General features: G+C 42.7%; 1 protein-coding gene and 1 pseudogene across 2 annotated transcripts; both read left to right on the plus strand.

The window, feature by feature from the left end:
- Positions 1–136: 136 nt before the first annotated feature.
- LOC307061304 (uncharacterized protein C6orf163 homolog) lies at positions 137–20968 on the plus strand (the record flags this gene model as incomplete). Its single annotated transcript, XM_079716365.1, is given in 6 exon segments — positions 137–284; positions 7418–7512; positions 9200–9307; positions 13906–13962; positions 13966–14108; positions 20512–20968. Coding segments are annotated over 6 exon segments (1008 nt in total).
- LOC307061305 (density-regulated protein-like) lies at positions 2327–3449 on the plus strand (annotated as a pseudogene). The gene is made up of 2 exons: positions 2327–2694; positions 3050–3449. The product of its transcript is annotated as a density-regulated protein-like (transcript).
- Positions 20969–25156: the final 4188 nt, after the last annotated feature.

Consider the following 25156-nt stretch of genomic DNA (forward strand, 5'->3'; position numbering starts at 1 on the left):
AATCCTTGCAAGCCTCTAGCATTGTCTTCAAACCTTGAACCTCTTCCAGCTTTCTCAAACGTCTAGCTTTTCTTAAAATTACTTTTTCTGATCCTAAGAGTGTTTTAAGTGCACGTAGTAAAAGACAAATTTAATTATGATCAGAAATCCGAATTACACAAACTTTGTTTGCTGTGCTGTGTGTAATAAAATAATTCCACCAGCCCCCTTTGGGGAAATCTTCAAACGGATCCATGAGTACAAGCCATTTAAGACACGCTTTTACACTCACAAAGATATACTGGGTAAGTGACTTTGCTGTTTTCCTTTGTTCTAATGTTTCATAGCATTATATGACATTCTTCCTGATGTGTAGACTTTGATCAGCCCTCCTGATCAAAGTTGCTTGTCCTGCAGGGGTGTCTGTTTGGCATGAGAAGAATGTGGGTTGAAATCCAGTTCTCCACTTCCCAGTTGTGTGCCTTGACAGTATGCTTAGCCTCTCAGTCTGTCTCCTTATATGTAAATAGGTATGTTAATACTTACCTTGCAGATTTGTCTTGAGACTTTAATGAAATATTTGTACCTATTCTAAAGCCTGGCACATAATAGTAACTGAGAGTTCTTTTTGCCCTTCCTCGTACTTGGGCACCTTCCATACACATAGGAGAGGAAATATCTCTAAGTAATACCTTAATACATGGGTGAAAGAAACTATATTCTTTTTTTTTTAACATCTTTATTGGAGTATAATGCTTCACAATGGTTAGTTTCTGCTTTATAACAAGGTGAATCAGCTATACATATACATATATCCCCTTATCCCCTCCCTCTTGCGTCTCCCTCCCACCCTCCCTATCCCACCCCTCTAGGTGGTCACAGAGCACCGAGCTGATCTCCCTGTGCTATGCAGCTGCTTCCCACTAGCTATCTGTTTTACATTTGGTAGTGTATATATGTCCATGCCACTCTCTCACTTCGTCCCAGCTTACCCTTCCGCCTTCCCGCCCCCGCCCTCAAGTCCATTCTCTATGTCTGCGTCGTTATTCCTGTCTGCCACTAGGTTCATCAGTACCATTTTTTTTTTTAGATTCCATATATATGCGTTAGCATATGGTAAAACTATATTCTTTATTAGTAGCTGGTGACATAAAAGTAGGTAGATCTGGGTAACATGAGAATATGTACTATATATACACTTCTTTTTCTTCCTCTTTTAAATCCTTTTGTATTTTTAAAAAATTTTTATTGAAATATAGTTGATTTACCATGTTTCAGGTATATAGCAAAGTGATTCATTATATATATATAAATATAAAAATTTATATAAATATTTAGAATTTTATATAAATATATTATATAAAATATATATTCTTTTATATAAAATATATGTTCTTTTTCAGATTGTTTTCCATCATAGGTTATTACAAGATATTGAGTATAATTCCTTGTGCTATACAGTAGGTCCTTGTTGTCTATCTTTTTTTTTTTTTTTTGCGGTGCACGGGCCTCTCACTGCTGTGGCCTCTCCCGTTGTGGAGCACAGGCTCTGGACGCCCAGGCTCAGTGGCCATGGCTCATGGGCCCAGCCACTCTGCGGCATGTGGGATCTTCCCGGACCGGGGCACGAACCTGCGTCCCCTGCATCGGCAGGCGGACTCTCAACCACTGCGCCACCAGGGAAGCCCTGTTTGTCTATTTTATATATAGTAGTGTGTATCTGTTAATCCCAAATTCCCAATTTATCCCTCCCCCCCATATATACACTTTTAGTAAGCAAATCAAGTTGTAATTACAGGTTTCCTTCTCTCCTCATCTCCGTCAGATTTTTCAGTCTGACTTTAAGCCTTAAAAGTGTTTTCCTAAGAACTCTCAAAATACTTCTCATATCCTCTCTTCCTTAATATGTTAAATTAGTAGTGATTAAATTTCACTCCTGATCTTTGAAAATGTAAGAAGCTAGAGAATGGAGGGTGTTTTGAAAAAGCTAAAGTGTAGCGGGAGATCAAATTGGGATCATCCTCTAAAAATATCAATACCAAAACTGATAACTGATTTTAACTTTTAATAACTGTTTAGTATGACTTATTAATTATTATCTCTATAATGATTTGACCTTTTACACCCAGAACAGTGGATATCTATTCTTAATACGCTTTTATTGGTTGATTCCTTATGCCTCCTAGGATATCTGAATCCAAACATTAAGTGAATAAATTAAAGCATGTTGAAATGTCTGTATAAATGCTAATGAGTATTGCATAGGGTAGTTCTCAACCCTGGCAGTGTCCTACAGAACTTTTAAATCCAAACACAGACTCATTGGATTTAATACTGTTACCGAGCTCTTGGGCGGCTCTGGCTGGGGAAGAGGAGTCTCCTGTGTCACTTCAGCTGGCGGTAGTGGCGGGCGCGGAGATGGCGGAGACTGTGCGACCACCCGGGTTTTGAAATGGCTGCTGACATTTCTGAATCCGGTGGGCATGATTGCAAAGGAGACCCAAGGAGCAATACCAAATTAGATGCAGATTACCCACTTGAGTCCTTTACTGTGGAGTGTATTCATTACCAACAGAGTACTGTGAATATATGTCTGATGTTGCTAAATGTCAACAATGGTTAGAGAAGAATTTTCCAAACGAGTTTGCAAAACTTGCTGTAGAAAATTCACCCGAACAAGAAGCTGGAACAAGAAGTGAGGGACGGACTTCCCTGGTGGCACAGTGGTTAAGAATCTGCCTGCCAGTGCAGGGGACACGGGTTCAAGCCCTGGTCTGGGAAGATCCCACATGCTGCAGAGCAACTAAGCCCGTGTGCCACAACTACTGAGCCTGCGCTCTAGAGCCCGTGAGCCACAACTACTGAGCCCACGTGCCACAACTACTGAAGCCCGCGTGCCTAGAGCCCGTGCTCCACAACAAGAGAAGCCACTGCAATGAGAAGCCTGCACACCACAACGAAGAGTAGCCCCCACTCGCCACAACTAGAGAAAGCCTGCGCACAGCAATGAAGACCCAATGCAGCCAAAAATAAATGAAATAAAATAATTTTTAAAAAAAGAAGAAGTGAGGGTCAAGGAACAGCAGGGGAAGAGGAAGAGAAGAAAAAACAAAAGGTGGAAGGGGTCAAAACAAAAAAAGAAAACTGTACCACAAAAGGTTACGATAGCCAAAATTCCCAGAGCAAAGAAGAAATACGTAACAAGAGTGTGTGACCTTGCAACTTTTGAAATCGATCTTGAAGAAGCACAAAGGGTTTTTGCTCAGAAATTCTCCTGGGTGCCTCAGTAATAGGGGAGGATGAAATCATCATTCAGGGAGACTTTACAGGTGACACAAGTGATGTCATTCAGGAAGAATGGCCAGAAGTGGATGATAATAGCATTGAAGATCTTGGAGAAGTGAAGAAGCGATTTTGAAAATTTGTCTGTATTTAATGATCTGAACTGATTGTTGATATGGCCAAAGGGAGAGAGGTCTTTTAAAATATATATATACATATATTTATCCTATAGTAAAACTGTAGCCTACCCTCACCCCTGGCATTTTCACTGTTCTGTACAAGGCTGCTTGGGTTTTTTTTTTTTTTTTTTTTTTAATATATATATATATATATATATATATATATATATATATATATATTTTATTTTTGGCTGTATTGGATCTTCGTTTCTGTGCGAGGGCTTTCTCTAGTTGCGGCAAGCGGGGGCCACTCTTCATCGCGGTGCGCAGGCCTTTCACTGTCGTGGCCTCTCTTGTTGCGGGGCACAGGCTCCAGACGCGCAGGCTCAGTAGCTGTGGCTCACGGGCCTAGTTGCTCCGTGGCATGTGGGATCTTCCCAGACCAGGGCTCGAACCCGTGTCCCCTGCATTGGCAGGCAGACTCTCAACCACTGCGCCACCAGGGAAGCCCAGGGTTTTTTTTTTTTAATTGCTGAAGTCTAATAAACAGGAGAGGGTGTCATGCTTATGCATGAAATAGAATTTAGTCAAATAAAAAATTTTGGTCATTTGGTACTGACTTTTTAACTTTTTATTTTTGGAAAAACTAGACTTTCTGTGGAAAGCTTTTCTGTTGATTATTTTTAAATAATCATGATTTAATCAAATCATGATTTTGTTGTTGTTGTTGTTAAGCTGAGTGGTATTTTGAAGAATTTGAATTTGGCTTCATCACCAGTAATAACTGTCTCCTTGCTCCTTTGGTATGATAGTTTTGAGATGCTTGAGCATCTCATGGATCTGTAGTTGAATTTGCTTCACTGTCACCAGCCAAGCTCACTTTGTGGGCCTATTAACATATTGTTGGTAATAGTTGTTCAAGCTGTTCTGGAGATTATTTGGTGAAATATATTAACAGCCTTAAAACTATCTGCACTGTTTGACCCACTTCTTGACATTATCCTAAAGATATAATGTCTGGCTTAAAACTATGGTTGAGGGTGTTCTTCAAAGTGCTACTCATGATGTAAAAAAATTACAAATGATAAAGATGAACAATTGGGAAATGGTTAAAGAAATGATGGTTTGTCATATGGTAGAATATTTGCATATATTTTAAAATATTTTCTAGGAATACTTGGAAAGTGTTTGATAATGTTAAGTAGGAGGTCAGCCCCTCAAATCCATTTTATACATTATTTTCATCATTGTTTTGAGTGGATAGGCATTCAGAGAGGCGGAGTTCTTTTTCTGGCTATACATTTATGTGAGTAAAGTTCTGCTAACCATTTGAAAATAATATACACCATTGCTCAATATAGTCTGGGAAATAGCAATTGAAATTTGTTTTCCTTACAAGAGAAACAGTGACAGTGAATCTTAATGAGTACATTAAATGAATTTAAAATCTGTTTTTGTAAAGGTCTTAAGTCAGGTGCTACAAACTGAAAAGAAGACTCATGGTATTTTAAATTGCTATAGACACCTTTAAGAAAGTTAGAACCCATTGTTTATTGCCATGCAATTTGCAATATTAAATGAATTAGTGGGTTTTAAAATAATTGAAAGAATGTATAATAAAGATGTAAATTAAGAAAATGAAATTCTGCATTAACTGTGAATTTAGCTAAATAAAATTATCTGATAAAGTAAATTTACCCATTAAAAAAAAAATACTGTTACCGAGTCCAAACCTGTTCTGCTCACCATACAACAGGCCAGTAAATCAGGAGACGGGTTGTCAGGGCAAGGAATAACAACTTTATTTGGAAAGCCAGCAGACCCAGAAGATTGCAGACTAATGTCCTAGAGAACCATGGTACCCCATTCAGAAATCAGGTTTCTCTTATATTAAAAGGGGCGGGGGGTGGGGGCTGGTTGTTGCAGACTTCTTGGTGCAGGAATCCTTTGTTCTTGCAGCTGTCTGGGTAGGTCAGGTCATGATGTTACTGTAACTTCCAACAAGACAGATTTTATTCTCTGTTCTGCAACTTTTTATCTCTATATGAATGGGGAAGTGTTAACACCTTTAAAGGTCAGAACCTTGAGAATGGGCTATCCTGTAGATTTCAGGCTATAGGCAACATTCTTAACTCTAAGCAAAAGCAATAGAATACAAAGGTTAAAGTAAAAGAAACAGATCTAATATGGAGTTAGATTTGTTCTTCCCTATTACAATACTAATCCAACATGGACCCAGTAAATTAGAACCTTCAGAATTGGCCCTCAGCTTGTGGGGTGTTCTTTTAAGTTTTAAAATATTTTTTACATATTTTAATAGTTTTTTATTTGGAAATAGTTGAAGACTGATAAGTTTAAAAAATAGAACAGAGAGTTCCCATCCAGCGTCTCTCATTAATGCCTTACATAATGCTGCTACACTGTCAAAACCAGGAAATTGGTGTTGGATCAATACTGTTAATTCAGGTGCAGACCTTACATGCACTTTTTTTCTTTGGTGTGTAGTTTTATTGATTTTATCACATGATGGTTATCATGTAGCTATCGCCACAATTAGAACATAGAAATGTTTCTTCACCACAAAGAAACTCCCTCATGTTACCTCTTTTTTAAAAAAATTTACTTGTTGAAATTGGCTTCTTTTTTTAAAAAATATTTATTTATTTATTTGGTTGCGCCAGGTCTTAGTTGTGGCAGTCGGGCTCCTTAGTTGCGGCATGCGAACTCTTAGTTGCTGCATGCATGTGGGATCTAGTTCCCTGACCAGGGATCGAACCCAGGCCCCCTGCATTGGGAGCACAGAGTCTAAACCACTGTGCCACCAGGGAAGTCCCCCTCATGTTACCTCTTAATGCCTCCTAATCACCAAACACCTCCGGTTTAAAAACCTTAGAGGAAAAAGAGCTCTGTTCTCCTTACAGCTTTATATAAAATCCTGGAGAAGGGTGTGATTGGCCAGACTTGAGCATGTGCCCAATCCCAGGCCCATTAATGGGGCCAGTTAATGGGGAACATGTGATGGGCCAAGCAGGTTGGCTGCTGTGATTGGCAGTCCCAGAACAGGTGAGAGGGGTAAGTTCTTCAGCAAAATGGGTCCTGTTACCAGAGGGAGAAAAGAGGTGTTGGTCAGACAAAACATATGTCCCCAATGTCTTATCTGTATTTACGGCCAGCAAGGCACCACGAGAGATACACTGCAGTTTGAGATGCGCCTTGTAATTTTAGGGAGCCGATCAAGACCTAATCGCCAGAATGGTTAATAATTTGACACATCTAAGATGTGAGCAATAAATGGAATAAATAAGTACTGTAATAGTTTAAATTGGAGAGAAAGATCACTGTGTGTGTGTGTGTGTGTGTGTGGTTTCAGCATCCTCCTGCAGGCTGTGAGCCACCTCTGACAACCCACTCCAGCAGGAGAAGATGGAGAAATGCCTGGGCCCAGCTCCATGCACTCAGACCTCTGTCCCCAGCTCTCTGATATTGTGTGGTCCTCGAACCCTCCTTAAGTTTTTATTTTCTTGTCTGGGTGGAGAGGGAAGTATTACGGGAATATTGTTATTTGGAAATAAGGTCATTGACAGAGAAGTGCTAAACTCCTGCCCACAGCTAAAGCAGCTAAACCCATGAGGACCTACATGTTAGGAGGGCCTATGGCGTATTAAAGAAAGCATTCTGCTACCACTTTCCCAGTGGAGGTAACTAACACCAGCACCCAGAGAGGAGCTGGACAGTGTGCTAATGTCTCTTGAATATTCACTCACCGTTCAACTCTGGGCTGCAGAATGTGTTCCTCCTGCTATTTTCCTTCCCCGGTTGCCTCCCTGTGGACCGGGTCTGATGCACGGTGCTGTGAGTTCCTTCTTAATCAGTTAGGGAAGAAGTTACCCCTTTCATGGGTATCTTTAAAGACTGACATTTCCTGCAAGGATATATTTCTTAGATAACTCTAATAAATAACTCGATAACAGTGAAAAGGAAAGCCAAGAAACAGTCTGTGGATATTTGTGATTTTTTTTTTCTCTTAAAACACACAGATATTGGAACGCATATTCTGAATAAAGAAGAGCAGTTTCAAGAAGCTGTACTCAAAGGACGTATTGCCAGAGCAGAGGCTGACGTATGGGCTGAGGTAAAAGAGGTTGGAAATCAACCTGAATGCATCTTTGTGGTTCTTTCACGTTTTGGATTTGTATGAAAGAGTGGAGTCAGACAGAACTGACTTGAATGCTGGCGTCTGTGGGACCAGGGTAGCAAGTTCTTCAACGCCGTAGTCTTGGCGTCTTCCAATGTAAGAGAGGAACAGTAATACTCACTCTGTAGGATTATTGAGAGAGTTCAATGAAATAACGTGCCCGGCACACAGTAGGTGCTAAGTAAGAAGTAGAAATCATCAGGAGCTTCCTTCTGTCTAAATTGCCCCTCTGTGTGGAGGACTCCTGCCTGCTCCCTTTATTCTCAGGGGATTAAAACCTTTTTAAAAAGACATTCTTGGGCTTCCCTGATGGCGCAGTGGTTGAGAGTCCGCCTGCCGATGCAGGGGACACGGGTTCGTGCCCCAGTCTGGGAAGATCCCGCATGCCGCGGAGCGGCTGGGCCCGTGAGCCATGGCCACTGAGCCTGCGCGTCCGGAGCCTGTGCTCCGCAACGGGAGAGGCCACAACAGTGAGAGGCCCGCGTACCGCAAAAAAAAAAAAAAAAAAAAAAAATCATTCTTGTTGTACTTGTTTATTCTTGCTTAACATTTGATATACAGTAGACCATTCGTTTGTGCAGTGGGTAATGCCCCCAAGTGCCTGTTTTTTCCAAATGCTGCGTCACAGCTGACTCTCCTTTTCACACCCCCTCCCAGCGCCCCTTCGCTCCAAAGTCCTGGACACCTTGTCCGTGCGACTGCCGAGGGCCGTGGAGGCACTTTGAGGGTCTTGGGGCCCACGGTCAGGTCCCAGACACTTCAGCGAAGCAGAATCTCAGTCCTCCAGCTCCCACTTCTTCCAGTTAGAGAGAAAATGCCATACGTGGCTTCCTAAAGAAAATTAGTGCTCCTTGAGAGCAGGACAGCCCACAGTGCTAGGACATTGTTTCTCGGTTTCTCTATAAAGTAAACATCATGGCAAAGAGTGTTGGGATTGCCCAGCATTAGCCCCAGCAAAAGCTTGGTATTAAAGTACTTCGAAAGTATAAAATGCTCCAGTGCAAAGGGTAATAGAAATAAAAATCTGACTAGACATGTATCCTTATCAATAATAATAAAATTTAAATTGATTGTGAGCCATTAATTAACTACCCTAACACAAGAGAATGCTTTTGTGAATAATGTACAATTTAAATATAACAATATACAATTTAAATATAACTAATGTTCTGGGCATTCTCTTGAAATAAAATAATGAAACCTCTTCCTGAAGACCCTGATGCAGGGGATCTGGGATGGTACTCAGCCTCCCTTCTCAGTAATTTCAGGCTTTGTGCATTTTTCCACTTCTCTGTATTTTCCAGATTTTCTGCGATGAGCATACATGACTTTGATAGTCAATCAAGCAAGAAATAAAGTGCCAAAGAAAAAAGACAACCCAGCAGGCTGCAGTAAAGCTCTCCTTAGCAATTCCTGAAACAGTGATTTTAGCCATAGTTTGGGCCTCTCTGTGTTAGGGCATCTCTGTTAGGGCATGTTAGGGCATCTCTGGCTGAGGCCTAGTTTGCTATGGGAGGTTTGAGATGGGAACAGAGCCAGTAGTCAGGGGCCCCAGGGTGGTTGCTAGTTTTCATTAAACATGAAAACCTGATATATATTAATAAATAAATGAACTCTTTCAAAGGCTGATGAACGCCAAAGAGAAGCAGTGAAGAAAGCCCTTGAAGAAGCAAAAGACATGCACAAAATGAAAATCCAGATTCTGAAAGAGGAACATCAAAAAGGTTTACAGGTTTTTATAGTGGCTTGTTTGTTGTCTTTTTAGCGGTACTTTAGTAAAAAGCTCTGGCGTGTTCCATGAAGGTTGGTTGGGAGGCCCAGGATTTTCACAGAAGATATGCTGGACTCCATGGCAACAGTGATGCATGGGTGCAAGAGAATCCCTTTGACATAATGAAGCTTAATGAATGGCCTTTGATATAATGAACCCAAACCTTTATGGGGTTGAGGTAGGAAGGAGGCACCCCTGCCTGCCAGACCCTACCTCCCTTGCCACTGGCTCCCTTTCCTCCTCTCGGTGCCCTTCTTCTGGACCCTCAAACCTGTACGCACCATACTCTTTCCCACCTTGGGGACTTTGCCAGAATGTTCTTCCTGCATCAGACATCAGACATCACTGGTCAAGGGAGACCTTACCTGACCAGCTCTGTCCTGCTACCCATACACTGTCCTTGTCACCCCGCCCTCTTTAACGGCATCACCACCTAGCACTGGTGTAAGTAAATAGATTGGAGGATTGATTACTTGTTGAATATCTGATCGCCATCTGCCTGCAGCCTTCATAAGGGTGTGTCTGCCTCGCCACCACCCTTGTCCCAGTGCCAGCACGGTGCCTTGACTTTGTAAGTGTGAAAACGGGCTGAACAGAGGAAGCAGGCGCTTCTCTCCCTTCTCCTGAGCTCTCTGATTGCATCCTTTTTCCTAAGTTTGCATTTACCGTGATACCAAGAGGGCCCTCTGCTTCTCAGGTATTTCCTGCAGGGCGAGAGGTCACACAATGAGGGGGACTCTTTCCAGCCTGTAACTTGTTCCAGTACACGACCCTGGGTAGTTAGTAAACTGTGCAGGCAGAGACCCAGGGCTTCCTTACACAGTTCAGTCCCAAACTCTGCTCAAAGGAAAAAACAGAACTATTTTCACACGTGGGTCACGGGAGGGACAGGACAGGGCACGATGCAGGTGTGATGATTCCTGGGCAGAGGCTGGAGGGAAAGTGGCAGAAGTGTGGGCCGAGGTTTGGCCTAATTCAATAAGAACATAAAGAATAAACAGTTCAGGGACCATGGGCCCTTTTGTCTCTCGTTTCGGCCGTGAGCACCTGCCGTGTATCAGCTCTGTACCAGGTGAGATTAAATAGACTGTCCTCAGAAAACTTCCTGGCAGGAAAGGGAGCTCCACCCCAGGGCTCCTAAGGGATGGTTGACCCTCCCTGTTTGACTCCAATGGCCATCCCTGTTTCACTTCGAAACGGGAGGAGCGTTTATAGCACGTCCAGATAGGCCTGCTGCTCAGCTAGCTGGGACCGGAACGGCCACACTGGTTCTTGAAGAGTGAAATACTCCTCTATGAATTGATAAATCCCCACTCCCCGGGCCCCTAACAGGTTGTGATGATGCAAGGATAGCTTAGATGTAATGCCTGTTTCAAGGAGCTTGCCTCCTAGTCTTGCTCTAGGTAATTTGGTGGTACCCCATATAGTCTTTGGGTTGAGTTGATGCACTTAGTGTTAAAATAGAAGAAGTCCTAAGAAAGTTTAAAGAGGGAGGTTGACCTTTCCAAATTATTCTAAAAAAGTCTCAGGGACTTTTTTTTTTATTATTATTATGAATGAGTGATTTGTCTAAGAGGGATGTGGAGGGTTGTTTCAGCTGTAGGGTCCCCAGACAGACATCGCTATTGTTCCCCGGGGGTGTCTCTGAACCACCTCCTTAGAGCCTACTTACCTGCAGATTCCTGGGCTCCACCTGACCTACAGAGTCATTGGCAGCGTATTTAACCAGCAGCCCCTGTGATTCTCACATATATTAAAGTTTGATATAAACACATATAAAGTCACACATATTCTCTCATATTAAAGTTTGAGATTACCCTTATAGAGAGCAGAAAACCAAGTTCTTCTAGAACCAAACAGCATTACGTTCTGAGACGTAGAAATCACCAGGTATTGCTCTTCTGTGATGTTAAGAATTTGGGTGTCAGATGCTTGCTGTTAAATAAAATTTCCATGCCTTTTCCAATGGACAGATAGGATTTTGAAAAGGTGCTCATATTGTCTTATTCAAATACAATAATATTAAAAGTAAATAATAAAGTGGAAGCTAAGGGAAAATGAGAGTAGGAAATAGAATGAAGTCAGGTGTGAATCCGAAAGTTAGAAATGTCTGTATGCCACGAGGTCCTGTGCAGTTATCATAGCTGGCCCTTGAGCTTTCTGACAGTCAATGCACAGAGGAAAGTGCTATGAATCACCATGTCCATGAGGTAAAAACAAATCCGGTACTCAGATGGCCCAGATCTTCCTCCATGTGATACCTGAGAGAAACTTCTCATGAGGGAGGCATTGTGTAATAAAGGAAGGTCTGTCAAACATCTGCACAGTAAAGAGGATGGATTTCATGAGGCTGTCTCTTATCTCCAGATAGAGGCTGATTCACTCAAAATGCATTTCAGTAAAAGTAATTTAACTGGAAGGCTTTTCCATTGAGTAAGAACACCGCCAAACAGTAGGTCATTGAATTATTTTTTCATAGCTTTAAATAGGTATTGGACATGCTGTATGAGGCAGTAAAATGATTTTGGTTTTACTAAACCATTACATAAAAGAGGGACAGGGTTTAATTCTCTGAATCCTTGTTCAGAACCCGGTCAAAATAAAGGGCTGGTGTGTCATTTTTAAATTCTATGATTCAAATAGAAATGTATTATGATAATACTTCATCTATCTAAGGCTCAACCATTCAGCAATCTCAGTTACTGAAAATGTACTTGAAAACCCAGAAATAATCCCTAAGAAGTTAAAATATCCCCTAAGACGTTAAACAATGGCCTCTGACTACAAGATAGAGACTCAGGCTTATTACCTGTAGCAGAACCTTCCATTCCCTGCTCAGTGATTGTCTCTAGGAGACAGGGAGGAGGAGGGAGGGAGGAACCTCACTGTCTTATAAGCCTGGACGGCGTTTCTGGAAGGAAAATAAACTGTTGAATCTCTGGAAAGACCCCAGCATCGCAGCCAACAATGAAGCGAGAAGCTGGTGGGCGAGAATCTGCTTTTGTTCCTAGTTCTTCCACTGACTCACTCTGTGAAATAACTTAGTTTCTTTTGTTTTTATTCTTTTTTTAAAAAAAATGTTTAATATTGGAGCAGAGTTGATTTACAATGTTGTGTTAGTTTCAGGTGTACAACAGAGTGATTCAGTTATACGTATACATGTTTCTATACAAAGTGATTCAGTTATACGTATACATGTTTCTATACAAAGTGATTCAGTTATACATATACATGTTTCTATACAAAGTGATTCAGTTATACATATACATGTTTCTATACAAAGTGATTCAGTTATACATATACATGTTTCTAGACTTTATCAAATCCTTTTCCCATTTAGGTTATCACAGAATATTGAGCACCTTTGTTTCTTTATGTTCTCTCTTATCCCTGAAACAGATACAAACTGACCTTTAAATGAAAGTTTTGAAACTCCTGGATGGAATAAATTGCCCCTCCTTTCTGGCATGTGTTTCTGTTAAACCACTGGTTGCAGGATGGGGTCTGGGTCTCCTCTGCTAGGCAGCGAGTCCCGAGGAGGATTCCACCCTCCTTCTGTCTGTAGCATCGGCCCTAGCACTGTGCCTGTCACACTGTGCTGTCAGTGGACATTTCTACGGATACAGGGTTTTCCTTGGGAGCCTGTTTCCCTCAGGTCCTGGTTTGGCAAGTGCCTCCTCTTTTTACTCGGCTGAAGGCTCCACAGGTCCTTCTACCTTGGCGCAGTGGAGCCCTTGCTCCCGTCCCCTTTGTGAACGAGGAAGAGCCCCTCAACTCGAATGACCTGGAATGCTCCAGAACGACAGTGGGGACTGGCAGGCAGCTTCCTGTGACTGCGGTCGTGTGCGGTGCTTGCTGCCTGGGCCTCAGGTGTCCTCCTGCCCGGGAGACTCTCATAGTCATTATTTCTGCCATTTTCCAGGACTGACTTCCTAAAGCAGTATCATATTCTGTATTTCTAATCATGGATAAAGGTAATAGGACACTGTAGAATATTTGGACAATCAAGAAAAAATAGCTGTGACCCAACTACTTTTCTTTTTGCAATTCCTTTCCAATATTATCTATATATGTATTTTATGCTAAATAGTTTGTGCATTTCTGATTTTACTTAACATCATTATTAATGAAACTTTTCCATATAGTATACACTTTTCTTTATTTTTTCCTTTTAATAGCCATGTAATATTCCATGGTATGGATATACCATTCCAGTTCTTTTCTTTTTCCATTTTTTTTCTGTATTCCTTTACTATTAAAAAAAATATATATATATATATATATATATATATATTTTTTTTTTTTTGCGGTACGCAGGCCTCTCACTGTTGTGGCCTCTCCCGTTGCGGAGCACAGGCTCCAGACGCGCAGGCCCAGCGGCCATGGCTTATGGGCCCAGCCGCTCCGCGGCACGTGGGATCTTCCCGGACCGGGGCACGAACCCGTGTCCCCTGCATCGGCAGGCGGACTCTCAACCACTGCGCCACCAGGGAAGCCCTGAATAACGTTTTTAAACATCAAAGCTGTAACACTTAAACCTAGTTTTTCTGTTGCTTAAGGAAATGGTATATAAGACCAAGATCAAGTTGCATCAAAACATGGAGGAAGAACTGCAGTGAGAACACCTGGCTGCCGAGCAACGCGTGGTCCACAGGATCCAGAGGATCATGATGGAGTGCCACCGGGAGAAAGTCCAGGCTGTGGAGGAAGCCCAGGCCCAGGAGAGGCACATAGTCCAGGAGGAGATCCAGGCCCAGAGAAGGTACTCCAGGGGACACCCCTGCAAATCAGTGTCTTACTCTGTCAGAATCAACTTGGAGAAAGGGATAAGGTTGAAGCACATAGGTGGATATTTCCCAGCTTTTGTGTTTTTACATTTTTAAAAAATTTACTTATTTTTTATTTTTATTTTTGGCTGCATTAGGTCTCTGTTGCTGTGCACGGGCTTTCTCTGGTTGCGGTGAGCAGGAGCTACTCTTTAATGTGGCATGTGGGCTTCTCATTGCAGTGGCTTCTCTTGTTGTGGAGCACAGGCTCTAGGTGCATGGGCTCCAGTAGTTGTGGTTCGTGGACTCTAGAGTGCAGGCTCAGTAGTTGTGGCTCACGGGCTTAGTTGCTCCGCGGCATGTGGGCTGTTCCCAGGCCAGGGATCGAACCCGTGTCCCCTGCATTGGCAGGCGGATTCTTAACCACTGCACCACCAAGGAAGCCCTGTTTTTACATTTTTATTATGGAATATATCAAACATAGAGAACAATATATAGTGTATTGTAGAATATGTGTGTGTGTGTGTATGTGTGCGTGTGTGTGGTTTAAAGAAAAATAACACGAATACTCAAGGGCCTACCAGCCATCTGAAGGGATTAAAAAGCCCCATGTTCTTCCTCAACCACATTTCCTTCCTTTCCCCCCTCTCGTGAGATAACTACTGTTCTAAAAATTGTGTTTTTCATTCTATATCTCCAGTTTTAGGGGAGGAGAGGAATCAAGAAATACTTTTCCACAGACACATATAAGTCAGTCTTCACGTTCTCTAGCGCATACCGTACACTACTGTGGATGGGTTACTTTTGGTCTTTTTCTTATTACACAAGTCATAATGCTGTAAACGAAGTTGACCTTATGGAAATATAGAGAGCCAAAATTGCAAAGTCCCAACTCGCTGCTTCCTACCCCGTCCCTGTCTCCCAGAGACAATCATTTTAAAGAACGGGGTCTGTATCCTTCTGTGCCCTTTTGATGTATTTACAGCCTTATATATGTGCATAATCTGAAATAATTTTTACATAAATTGGATCATATTTATATGTGTGAAAAATACCAAAGGAACCATTTTATAATATGTAATGAACATTTGATGGAATTGGCCAGTTAACAGGACAGCAGTCAGGAGCCCTAGTGGTCAAGAGAGAACCTCGGTTTCCAGGTGTTCAGCGACCTGACCAAGCTCATGTAGCTGAAGCAGCAGGACCCAAACTGAAAACCTTTGTATTCCACCTCCTGGACTAGGACTTGTCTCTTGCTTTGCTGCTTGAGTGAACAAATCTATTTGTATATAATTAATGGGTAACGTCGTCCTTGTTAGAACTGTTTAGAATAGGGCCAAAGGTAAAATTCTGTAGGGAGTGCAGATAAATAGGAATGAAGGCTGCAGCCGCGGCTGCTTCGGTGGTCCCCCCCTTCTTGCACAGGCTGTGAGTCACTGGGAGGCAGAGGAAGAAGAGGAAAGAGGCTTTCAGGAGAAAGTTGGAGAAGGCGGTAACTCCTGAGTGAGTTGTGGTCCACAGCAGTGGGAGGTGGCTCTCCTCTTCCTCTGCTTCCCACCCTCCACCTGCAGGAGCTGTGTCCATCCTGGAGACGCCTCTGGGTCCTCTCCTCACACACACCCGCAGCCTCCTGCTTCCTCCTTCCCTCTTTTCGCTGTTTTTCGTCCCTCTTTGGCCCTTTCCTCTGTGAGGTTCACAGCCACCTTTCGTTAAGCCAGTTGACTACGATTAGGGAACTGCCATGCCTGTTATTTAAGTATATCCATCTAGAGTGTCCATTTTGTTATTGATGCGTTCCAAGTACCTGGCGGAGAACCTTGCGCATGGGCGTTCTTTAAATAGTTACCAAAGGTTCAAGCTTGTTCCAGTCAGCTGAACCCACTTTGCAGCACACCAGGTCTCATTTCGAGACATTGCTAGCTTCCAGCGTTCTGTAGAGCATTTGCAGAAATTAATATATGGAGAAGGGCCACTGTTGAGAATTCCACTGTGGATCTCTTACTTGGCTATAAACTTTCACTCAAGACTTCAGGATTCAGAATACTTTCATATTGTGACAAAATTGTTAAATGCTCAGAAAACTTTCTTTGTGGGTTGAGGTGATTGAGTTCTAAACAGATTATCTAGGAGACACTGTACTCTTTCTCTTAAAGGTAAAAAAAAAAAAAGAAATAAACATCTTGCTCGGAAAGGTTCTGAGTATTTTCCCGCCCAAGGCAAAGGCGTGACTGAAGTGACTGCTCAGGAATGTGTGTGGTCATGGCTGTAATTCCTGGTGACAGCTACCCTTTATTCCACACTAGAACACGCAGGGCCCTTTGTATGCTTCTCACTGAATCCTCATATCCCTTCCTGGGGGATTCAGTCATCCTTCGTATCTTCAGATGAACATGCTGAGTCTCAGAGAGAGACTAAGCAACTGCCCAAGGTCACCTGGAGAAGATACAAACCCTGGTGTGTATGATACCAAAGCTTGTGACCTTCCCTTATGCCACCCTGCTCACTTCACCAGGGTTCATCAAGTGCCTTCTGGGGATGTGGTTCTGAGCTTGGGCACTGAGGAATAAGGCTCTTGCCACAACATTATGTGAAGTAGCTAAAGCATAGCTGTCCCCTTTGAGCAAGGCTGGAGGGACCTGTGCAAAGAACACATGGGTGCTGGAGAAGTTCTCGGTCCTGGAAAGATCAAGCAAAGAGTGTGTGGGCTGTGTGGTGAGGTGGGTTTCTTGGAGGAAGTTAGTCTTGGTTTGGGCCCTAGAGAGAAGGGAGGAGGTCCCATGTGTGAAGGACTGAAAAGAGTGGGGACAGCATGAGCAGACACATGGAGGGGAAGGTGGGGAGTTTAATGAGGCGGAGCCAAGGGAAGTGGGAGCATTAATACCCCAGAGATATAAACGTGCTGCTGAAGGTTGGACTCTGGAGATGCCTCCTCTCCTCCCCACCCCGTCTGATGTCTACCGCCCCAGCTTAGGTATCACTAACCCTCCCGCAGACCAGGTGCAATAGGTTCCCAGCGTCTCAGGTGGAACATCAGAATATATTTTCCTTATAAGCACATTGGTTATAGCTAATTAAAATAGTGCTAAGAGCCCTGTAGTTCAAGTGAAATAGCTCATTGTGGGCTCACCTGGCAAATGATCTGCTACGTTCAGTGTTTCTCCAAACATTGGATGCACAAATGAATTTTGGAAACAGATCCCTGCATAACTTAGGAATTGCCTATGCAGAAATGAAGTGTTGGTTTTTACTGTACCAACACTGGGAAAATAACTGGCGAAAGTTGGAAAGGACATTTAAAAAAAATATCAGATCCTTTTAAGCGAGAACAGATTTTGGTAGTAAGGAGTTTAAAGGGGACTGTCATGGAGAGTGGGAGCTGGTGTCATCTAAGGTACACTTTGAGCAGATGTACCTGAGACCAGCTCTGGTGGAGCTTTTTAGTCAGCCCCTTAGATGGACACCTCCTCTGTGTGGGTCCAGAGAAAGCCAGGCTGACCTAGTAGGAAGCTCACACCTGCTTGTGATGGAGCCGTGGTTCTGGAGAAGGGGTGTAGCTTCCTCCTTGGGGATTTGGGGCTGGCTCAAGGAAATGCCTTCCAGTTCCTTCCCTAAGCCCCATGGGCTCTGATCATCATCTCCACAATCTCACCAACATCCTAAAGATTTTATAAATCGTCAGCCTGAATCCTAAGGTTGTGTGTAGACACACCTTCTGAACAAGATCTTTGCCTGTATTGTCCTGTGACCTGGGCTGAGAATCCAGAAGTTGGTTTTTTTTTTTTTAATTTATTTTGGCTGCGTTGGGTGTTTGTTGCTGCGCGCAGGCTTTCTCTAGCTGCGGCGAGCGGGGGCCACTCTCTGTTGTGGTGCGCAGGCCTCTCACTGCAGTAGCCTCTCTTGTTGCGGAGCACGGGCTCCAGGCGTGTGGGCTTCAATAGCTGTGGCACACGGGCTCAGTAGTTGTGGCTCGCGGGCTCTAGAGTGCAGGCTCAGTAGCTGTGGCACATGGGCCCAGTTGTTCCGCGGCATGTGGGATCTTCCTGGACCAGGGCCCGAACCTGCGTCCCCTGCATTGACAGGCGGACTCCCAACCACTGCGCCACCAGGGAAGCCCAGGAAGTTGGTTTTGATTCCTCTTCTTTCTGTAGCCCCTAAATCCTAGCAATAACGAATTCTGGCCCTTGTGACTTTGTAATATTTCTTGGATTTCCCCCTTTCTCTCCCTCTTCCTATCCCTTTCTCTTTCATCATTAGTTTAGATCATTGTACACTCAGATTGTTACAGACTAGTACGAAGTGGTCTCTCTCCTTCACCCAACTCAGATTCAGTTTACTTGATATTATCAGAATAGCAATTCTAAAAGGTTATTTTCAGTGTGTTGCCCTCCTGATAAGAAATGTATAGTGATCTCTTATGCTACTGAAGCAGGCAATGTTTTCTGCCAAAGGGCAGGAACTCTCTGATTTGCTCCATTGTGTGACATTGAACAATAACTGTCTCCCCAAGCCTCACTTTCTTCACCTGTTACACGGGAATAATAAGAGGTAATAAATACAAATAGAACCGGCTTCAGTGGGTGAAAATTAAATGAGATATAGTGCATGTAAATTGCTTAGCACAGTCCCTGGGACACAGTAAGTACTCAATAAGTGGTGACCCTTGTTATTAGTAACGGATATAGCCTAGTTGGTGGGACAGGGAATGAGAAAAATAGCATAGCAGCTGGAGAGGCTCAGGACAAGTGATGTTTACCTCCAGACTGGGAAAGTCTGTCAGGTTTGAAAGTCAAGTTGAAAGCATCATAGACAATGAGAGAACTGCATCTTGGAGGGTAGAAGCTGGGGTAAGTCTTGGAAGGACTGTACTAGACTAGGAGGCAGAGAGGGGAGGGTTTTTATTAACAACCATAAATACTCGAATTCAACATTTGTAGGTTTTTTAATCCTCAAATCTTTAGAGGTTCTATTCCAGCTAGGTATCAGGAGATATCCACCAGAAGTGTATCTCAGTGGCTAAGAGATTTGCCCTGAACCCAGGCTGCCTGGGTTGTAGCACTTGTTTTGCCACTTTTTCTAATTAAGTGAAATTGGGCAAGTTGCTTGACCTCTCTGAGCCACAGTTCCTCATCTATAAAATAGGCCTCATAGACTGAACTGCCTCATAGACTTGTTTGAGTAATCACTGAGTTAATATATTAATCATTGAGTTACTATTGAGTTTATAGTTGGCTGCTATAAATTCTGTATAATTATATACATTATAACCAGAGGCCTGTGAATTCATTCAGCAGTGGTTCTCAAAGTATGGTCCCAGACCCTTTCAGCAGGTCCCCAAGGTCAAAGCTATTTTCTTAATAATACTAAGATGTGATTTGCCTTTTCACTCTATCTCATGAGTATGTAGTGGTGTTTTCCAGCGTTTTATGATGTGTGATATCTCAACAGATTGAAACGAAATGAAAATCTAGCTTTTTTTTCTTTTTTTAAAATTATTATTATTATTTTTTATTAGTTTCTGCTTTATAACAAAGTGAATCAGTCATACATATACATCTGTTCCCACATCCCTTCCCTCATGCATCTCCCTCCCTCCCACCCTCCCCATCCCACCCCTCCAGGCTTTTTTTTCTATTAAGACAGACAGTAAAGAGTTTTGCCACAAATGTAAAATGATGCCACTTTTCTCACCAAAAGTTTTTTGATTTAGAAAAAGTATTTTTCCTACGAGGTAAGTGTTTTATGTTAATGTTTAATAGATTTATCGATACTTCACGTGAATTTATAAATGTTTGTTAAATGTCTGACTTTTAACTTTTAAAACTGTCAGGCTCACTAGATATAACCCATATGAACAAAAGTTCTTTGGGTTTCTTGGTCATTTTAAGAGTGAAAAGTGATACTGAGACCAAAAAGTTTGAGACTGCTGTCTTAAGAGTATTGCTCAGATAGAATCAAAAATAGGGCTAAACTCACCCTGTGAGACAGTTTCCTCCCCTCTGGCTAAAGGTGAGTAGCTGGGTTGATATATAGAAATACCTTCTCTAGGGGTTTGGAAATCTGAGCCTATTTCTTCATTTTTTTTTTTTAGAAGTCTGCATTCATATTTTTCTGACCACAGTGGACTCGAGTCCCTAAAGTTAGCGTTAGACACTAGACTAGTGGCCTCGCCCTAGCCCACAGTGGGGAAATCAGTGTGCTCCTTCCCTGCTCTGAAAAATATTTTTTTATTATTAACATCTAATCAAAGCTCATCTCTACCAGCCTGTCTCAGACTGGTGACTCATCTAAACCATGAAACCATTTCTCCTACATCTGCGGTGAAAGACAAAATCTTTTTTTTTTTTTTTTTTTTGGTGGCTAATCCATCTAACAATATTCAACCCTTATTCCTTTCTGTAGAAAGGCCATGGAGGAACTTTTGAGAGCTGGTGTCACAGTTATGAAGGATCAAAAGAAGAGTGTGAGCCAGCTAATAAAGGAAAAAGAACATGAAATGAACATCTCCTATCGCATGGCTCAGAGACAGAAGCAAGAAGAGGTTCAGGAAGTGCTTCAAGAAGCAGAGAAAAAAAAAAAAAAAAAAAAAAAAAAAGAAGCAGAGAAAACACATCAGGCCATGCTTGGAAATGTGATGGCCAAACCGCTTAACACTCAGGGAGAGCTGCTGTTCATGGCGAAGCAACTGGGCATCATGACAAATTGGAAAGATTTCCTGGAGGAGGAGTTACAGGAAACCAGGGTAGCGTTTCAAAAATGCATCAATTATACGTTTCCGAAGCTCTCACCGGGACATGCAGATTTTATTCTGCCAGAAAGAAAGAAAACACCTTCCAGTCTTATTACTCAGGAGAACTAAGCAACTCTTGATTAGAAGTCTTCATCTGAAATGGCACTACAAAAGACATTGTTCTAAAGACTAAATAAATTCACTCAAAAACCATTTATTGATCCCCGGTTATGTGCAGGGGACTAGTGAGCTGTGAGCATTTGGATGGAAAACCAAAGTATTCAAAAGCACATTCCAGGCTACGATGAGGTTCCAAGTCTAATAGAGGAGAGATAACAGTGAGAGGGGTCAAAACTGACTAGGAGGGAAAAAAATTTCTTGGAAGAAGTCTAAACATACTTCTGTATCTGGCTTTACTCACGTTTACATCAGACATCTAACTATTTTAGTATTTGTTGCAGTTAAAAAACAGTAAAGGGACATGTTCTTAGATGGTTTCCGTTGTGGAGAGGTGTGTCTAGTAATCCAGTATGTCTAGTAATCTAGTCTAAAGATTATTATTTAGTGAACTGCAGTAGCTTTGTAGGAAAAACAATGTTTCTCAGATTCAATAGGATAAAACTGAAGTTCTGGGAAGCCTATATAAAATAATTCAGAAAGGACTCTCTTATATTTGCCATTTGTGAAAGAAAAATATGTCTTTAGAGGTCAGATTCCTTGCCTCAGGGATGGGGAGTCCCCTTATGTTTATACCCAAGCCCAGGAGTGCTTGGAACTCATCTCCTTTAGGTCAAAATGCAGAAAAGCATTCTGTACCGCAATGCTCAGGACCAACAAGTGTCAACATCTACTGAATTAAAATGGAAGAAAACCCAAGCCATAAAGACTGCTCCAAAAAAATCTATCCACTTTAATGTAGCATCCTTAAATTATTAATCACCAACTTATATTGGTGGCTTTAAAATTAAATACCTGGAAAGCTATTTTCTGTAAATTAAAAAGTGCTATTGTCAAGCAGGCCTTAGGTGGATTTGTTTACATTGACCAGTCTGGGATTTCCTAATGATAAAAGTAGTGATTTGTTTACAACCTGCATAATGGACTGCACTCTCCTAGTGTTTAGCTTCCTGATTCTGCAGGACTACTGTGGTCCATACTAATCGATTGCCTAGGGGCTGGAAGTCAGAACATTTATACAGTACTTTACACTGCTTTTTCCAGCACGTTCTTCTCATAGCAGTCAATGGGATAGGCAGGACGGGGTGGTTGTTATCCCATTTTGACAAATGATAACATGAAAACTACTATGTATGTATTTACATGAGTGAAGCACTTTTTTTTTTTTTTTGTGGTATGCGGGCCTCTCCCTGTTGTGGCCTCTCCCATTGCGGAGCACAGGCTCCGGACACGCAGGCTCAGCGGCCATGGCTCATGGGCCCAGCCGTTCTGCGGCATGTGGGATCTTCCCGGACTGGGGCACGAACCCATGTCCCCTGCATCGGCAGACGGACTCTCAACCACTGCGCCACCAGGGAAGCCCGTGAAGCACTTTTTTTAAGTTGAAGTATAGTTGATTTACAATATTGTGTTAGTTTTAGGTATACAGCAAAGTGATTCAGTTATATATATATTTTTTCAGATTATTTTCCATTATAGGTTATTACAAGATATTGAATATAGTTCCCTGAGCTATATGGTAAATCCTTATTGTTTATTTTATATACAGTCGTGTGTATCTGTTAATCCCAAGCTCCTAATTTATCCCTCCCCCACCTCTTTCCCCTTTGGTAACCATAAGTTTGTTTTCTATGTGAGTCTGTTTCTGTTTTGTATATAGCTTCATTTGTATTATTTTTTAGATTCCACATATAAGTGATATCATATACTATTTGTCTTTCTTTATCTGACTTACTTCACTCAGTATGATATTCTCTAGGTCCATCCATGTTGCTGCAAATGGCAATATTTCATTCTTTTTATGGCTGAGTAATATTCCATTGTGTATATACCACATCTTCTTAAACCAACTGTCTGTTGATGGGCACTTGGGTTGTTTCCATGTCTTGGCTATTGTAAATAGTGCTGCAGTGAACATTGGGATGCATGTATCTTTTCAAATTAGGCTTTTCGTCTTTTCCGGTTATATGCCCAGGAGTGGAATTGCTGGACCATATGGTGATTCTGTTTTTAGTTTTTTAAGGAACCTCCATACTGTTTCCATAGTGGCTGCATCAATTTACATTCCCAACAGGGTAGGAGGGTTCCCTTTTCTCTACATGTGAAGCACTTTAAAAACCTCAATATTTAATCCTCACAATGACTTTTGAAAGTAATTATAACTGCCCCCAATTTATAGGGAGGGAAACCGAGGCTCAGGGAGATTCAGTAACTTTCTCCAGGGCACACAGCTAGTGACAGAGAGGGAATTCAAAATATCACAAGGCACAGGCAGATGGTTACATGAGAGAAACCTGGGTTTTGCGGACTTGAATAGATAAGAACAGCAGCTGGCACTGGAGAGTGCTAGCATGCACCAACCATGCGTACACAAGTGGACTCATTCACGTTCGCAGCAGGCTGTGAAAGGTAGGAACCATTAACACAGGCACAGACAGGTCAAGTCACTTTCTCAATGTCATACAGCGAGGAAGGGTCAGAGCCAGTTTCAAATCCACAGAGTCAGTCTTCAGCCCACGCCTTCCGTCATTGTTTTTGTTCAGAGGTAAAGGCCTTGGTGCCTGGTTGGTTGACTCTGCAGATGTGTGTCTTTGTGGCTTCTCTGATGAGGACTGGAAGGACGTGGTCCGTCCTCTACGTCATGCATCGTTTTTGTCCCTTCTAGAAGTGAAAGGAAGTTGTACCTAGGATTGTGTGTCTGAGTTATTGGAGTCATTCACCAGTTTCGCAGCTGAGCACAAGGAAGGAAAGCAGAAGGAAAGCATCTTCTGAAGACGTTCACTTCACGGCCACAGTGAAGATGTGTCTTTTGGTATCAGTGATACAGTGCGTAACATAAAAAGAAAGCAGGCGACTTATTTTTGGTTTGGAAAAAGGAATCTAGCTTCTCAGGCTTCAACCAGATTGGAATAAATTATCCGTGTTTTTAGTATTTTCCTTGTTTATATTGATACTTCACTCTCAGCTCCCACCCCAATCCCAACCGTTAGCTCCCTTAGGGTTTTTTTTTTTTTTTTTTTGCGGTACGCGGGCCTCTCACTGTTGTGGCCTCTCCCGTTGCGGAGCACAGGCTCCGGACGCGCAGGCTCAGCGACCATGGCTCACGGGCCCAGCCGCTCCGCGGCATGTGGGATCTTCTCGGACCGGGGCACAAACCCCGCGTCCCCTGCATCGGCAGGCGGACTCTGAACCACTGCGCCACCAGGGAAGCCCCTCCCTTAGGGTTTTTAAAGTAATGTGGATGCTTCCGATAAGGGCAGAGTTAGAGATCTTGTTACTGTCCTGATCCCAGCTTGACCTGCCCACCAGAGGACTCCTCCTCCCCCGCTTCCCCACAGTGCTAATCAGCCCTCCTGTTGTAGGGGTGATCACAGGGGGTTCTGTCAGGACAGACTGACCTGATCCCAGAACCCCACTTGCTTTTCCCCTTAGAGCCTGGAGTCAGCACGAACCACGGAGGGGAGGGGACCTCTTCGGTCCTCTGTTCTCATTCTGCTCTGCCTGCCCCAAGGCCAAATTGAAGAAACAGTATCTTTACTCTTACCCAAATCCTTCACTTCGATCACTTCAAACCACAGTTCTTTCTAGCTTGAATGTCTCCAAGATGATATACCCCTGAGAATTAAAGTTCAAAGTGAATGGCTAATCTGCTCTAAAGGGCAGAAAAAGCTGATAGTAAACTAAAAACGAGACCTCCCTCGTATTTCCATAATCCCATCTACGGAACCTCTCAGCAGTCTCTTTTATTTTTAAAATAAATTTATTCATTTATTTATTTTTGGCTGCGTTGGGTCTTCGTTGCTGCGCACGGGCTTTCTCTAGTTGCAGTGAGCGGGGGCTACTCTTAGTTGCGATGCGCGGGCTTCTCATTGCAGTGGTTTCACTTGTTGCAGAGCACAAGCTCTAGGCGCGTAGGCTCAGTAGTTGTGGCTCGTGGGCTCTAGAACTCAGGCTCAGTAGTTGTGGCGCGTGGGCTTAGTTGCTCCGTGGCATGTGGGGTCTTCCCGGATCAGGGCTCGAACCAGTGTCCCCTGCATTGGCAGGCGGATTCTTAACCACTGCACCACCAGGGAAGCCCTCAGCAGTCTCTTGTTTCCATGACACTGATAAGGATGATCCTTGTGGATAAAAAAAAGAAAC

Source organism: Hyperoodon ampullatus (assembly GCF_949752795.1).
Source record: "Hyperoodon ampullatus genome assembly, chromosome: 12".
Classification (NCBI taxonomy): Eukaryota; Metazoa; Chordata; class Mammalia; order Artiodactyla; family Ziphiidae; genus Hyperoodon; species Hyperoodon ampullatus.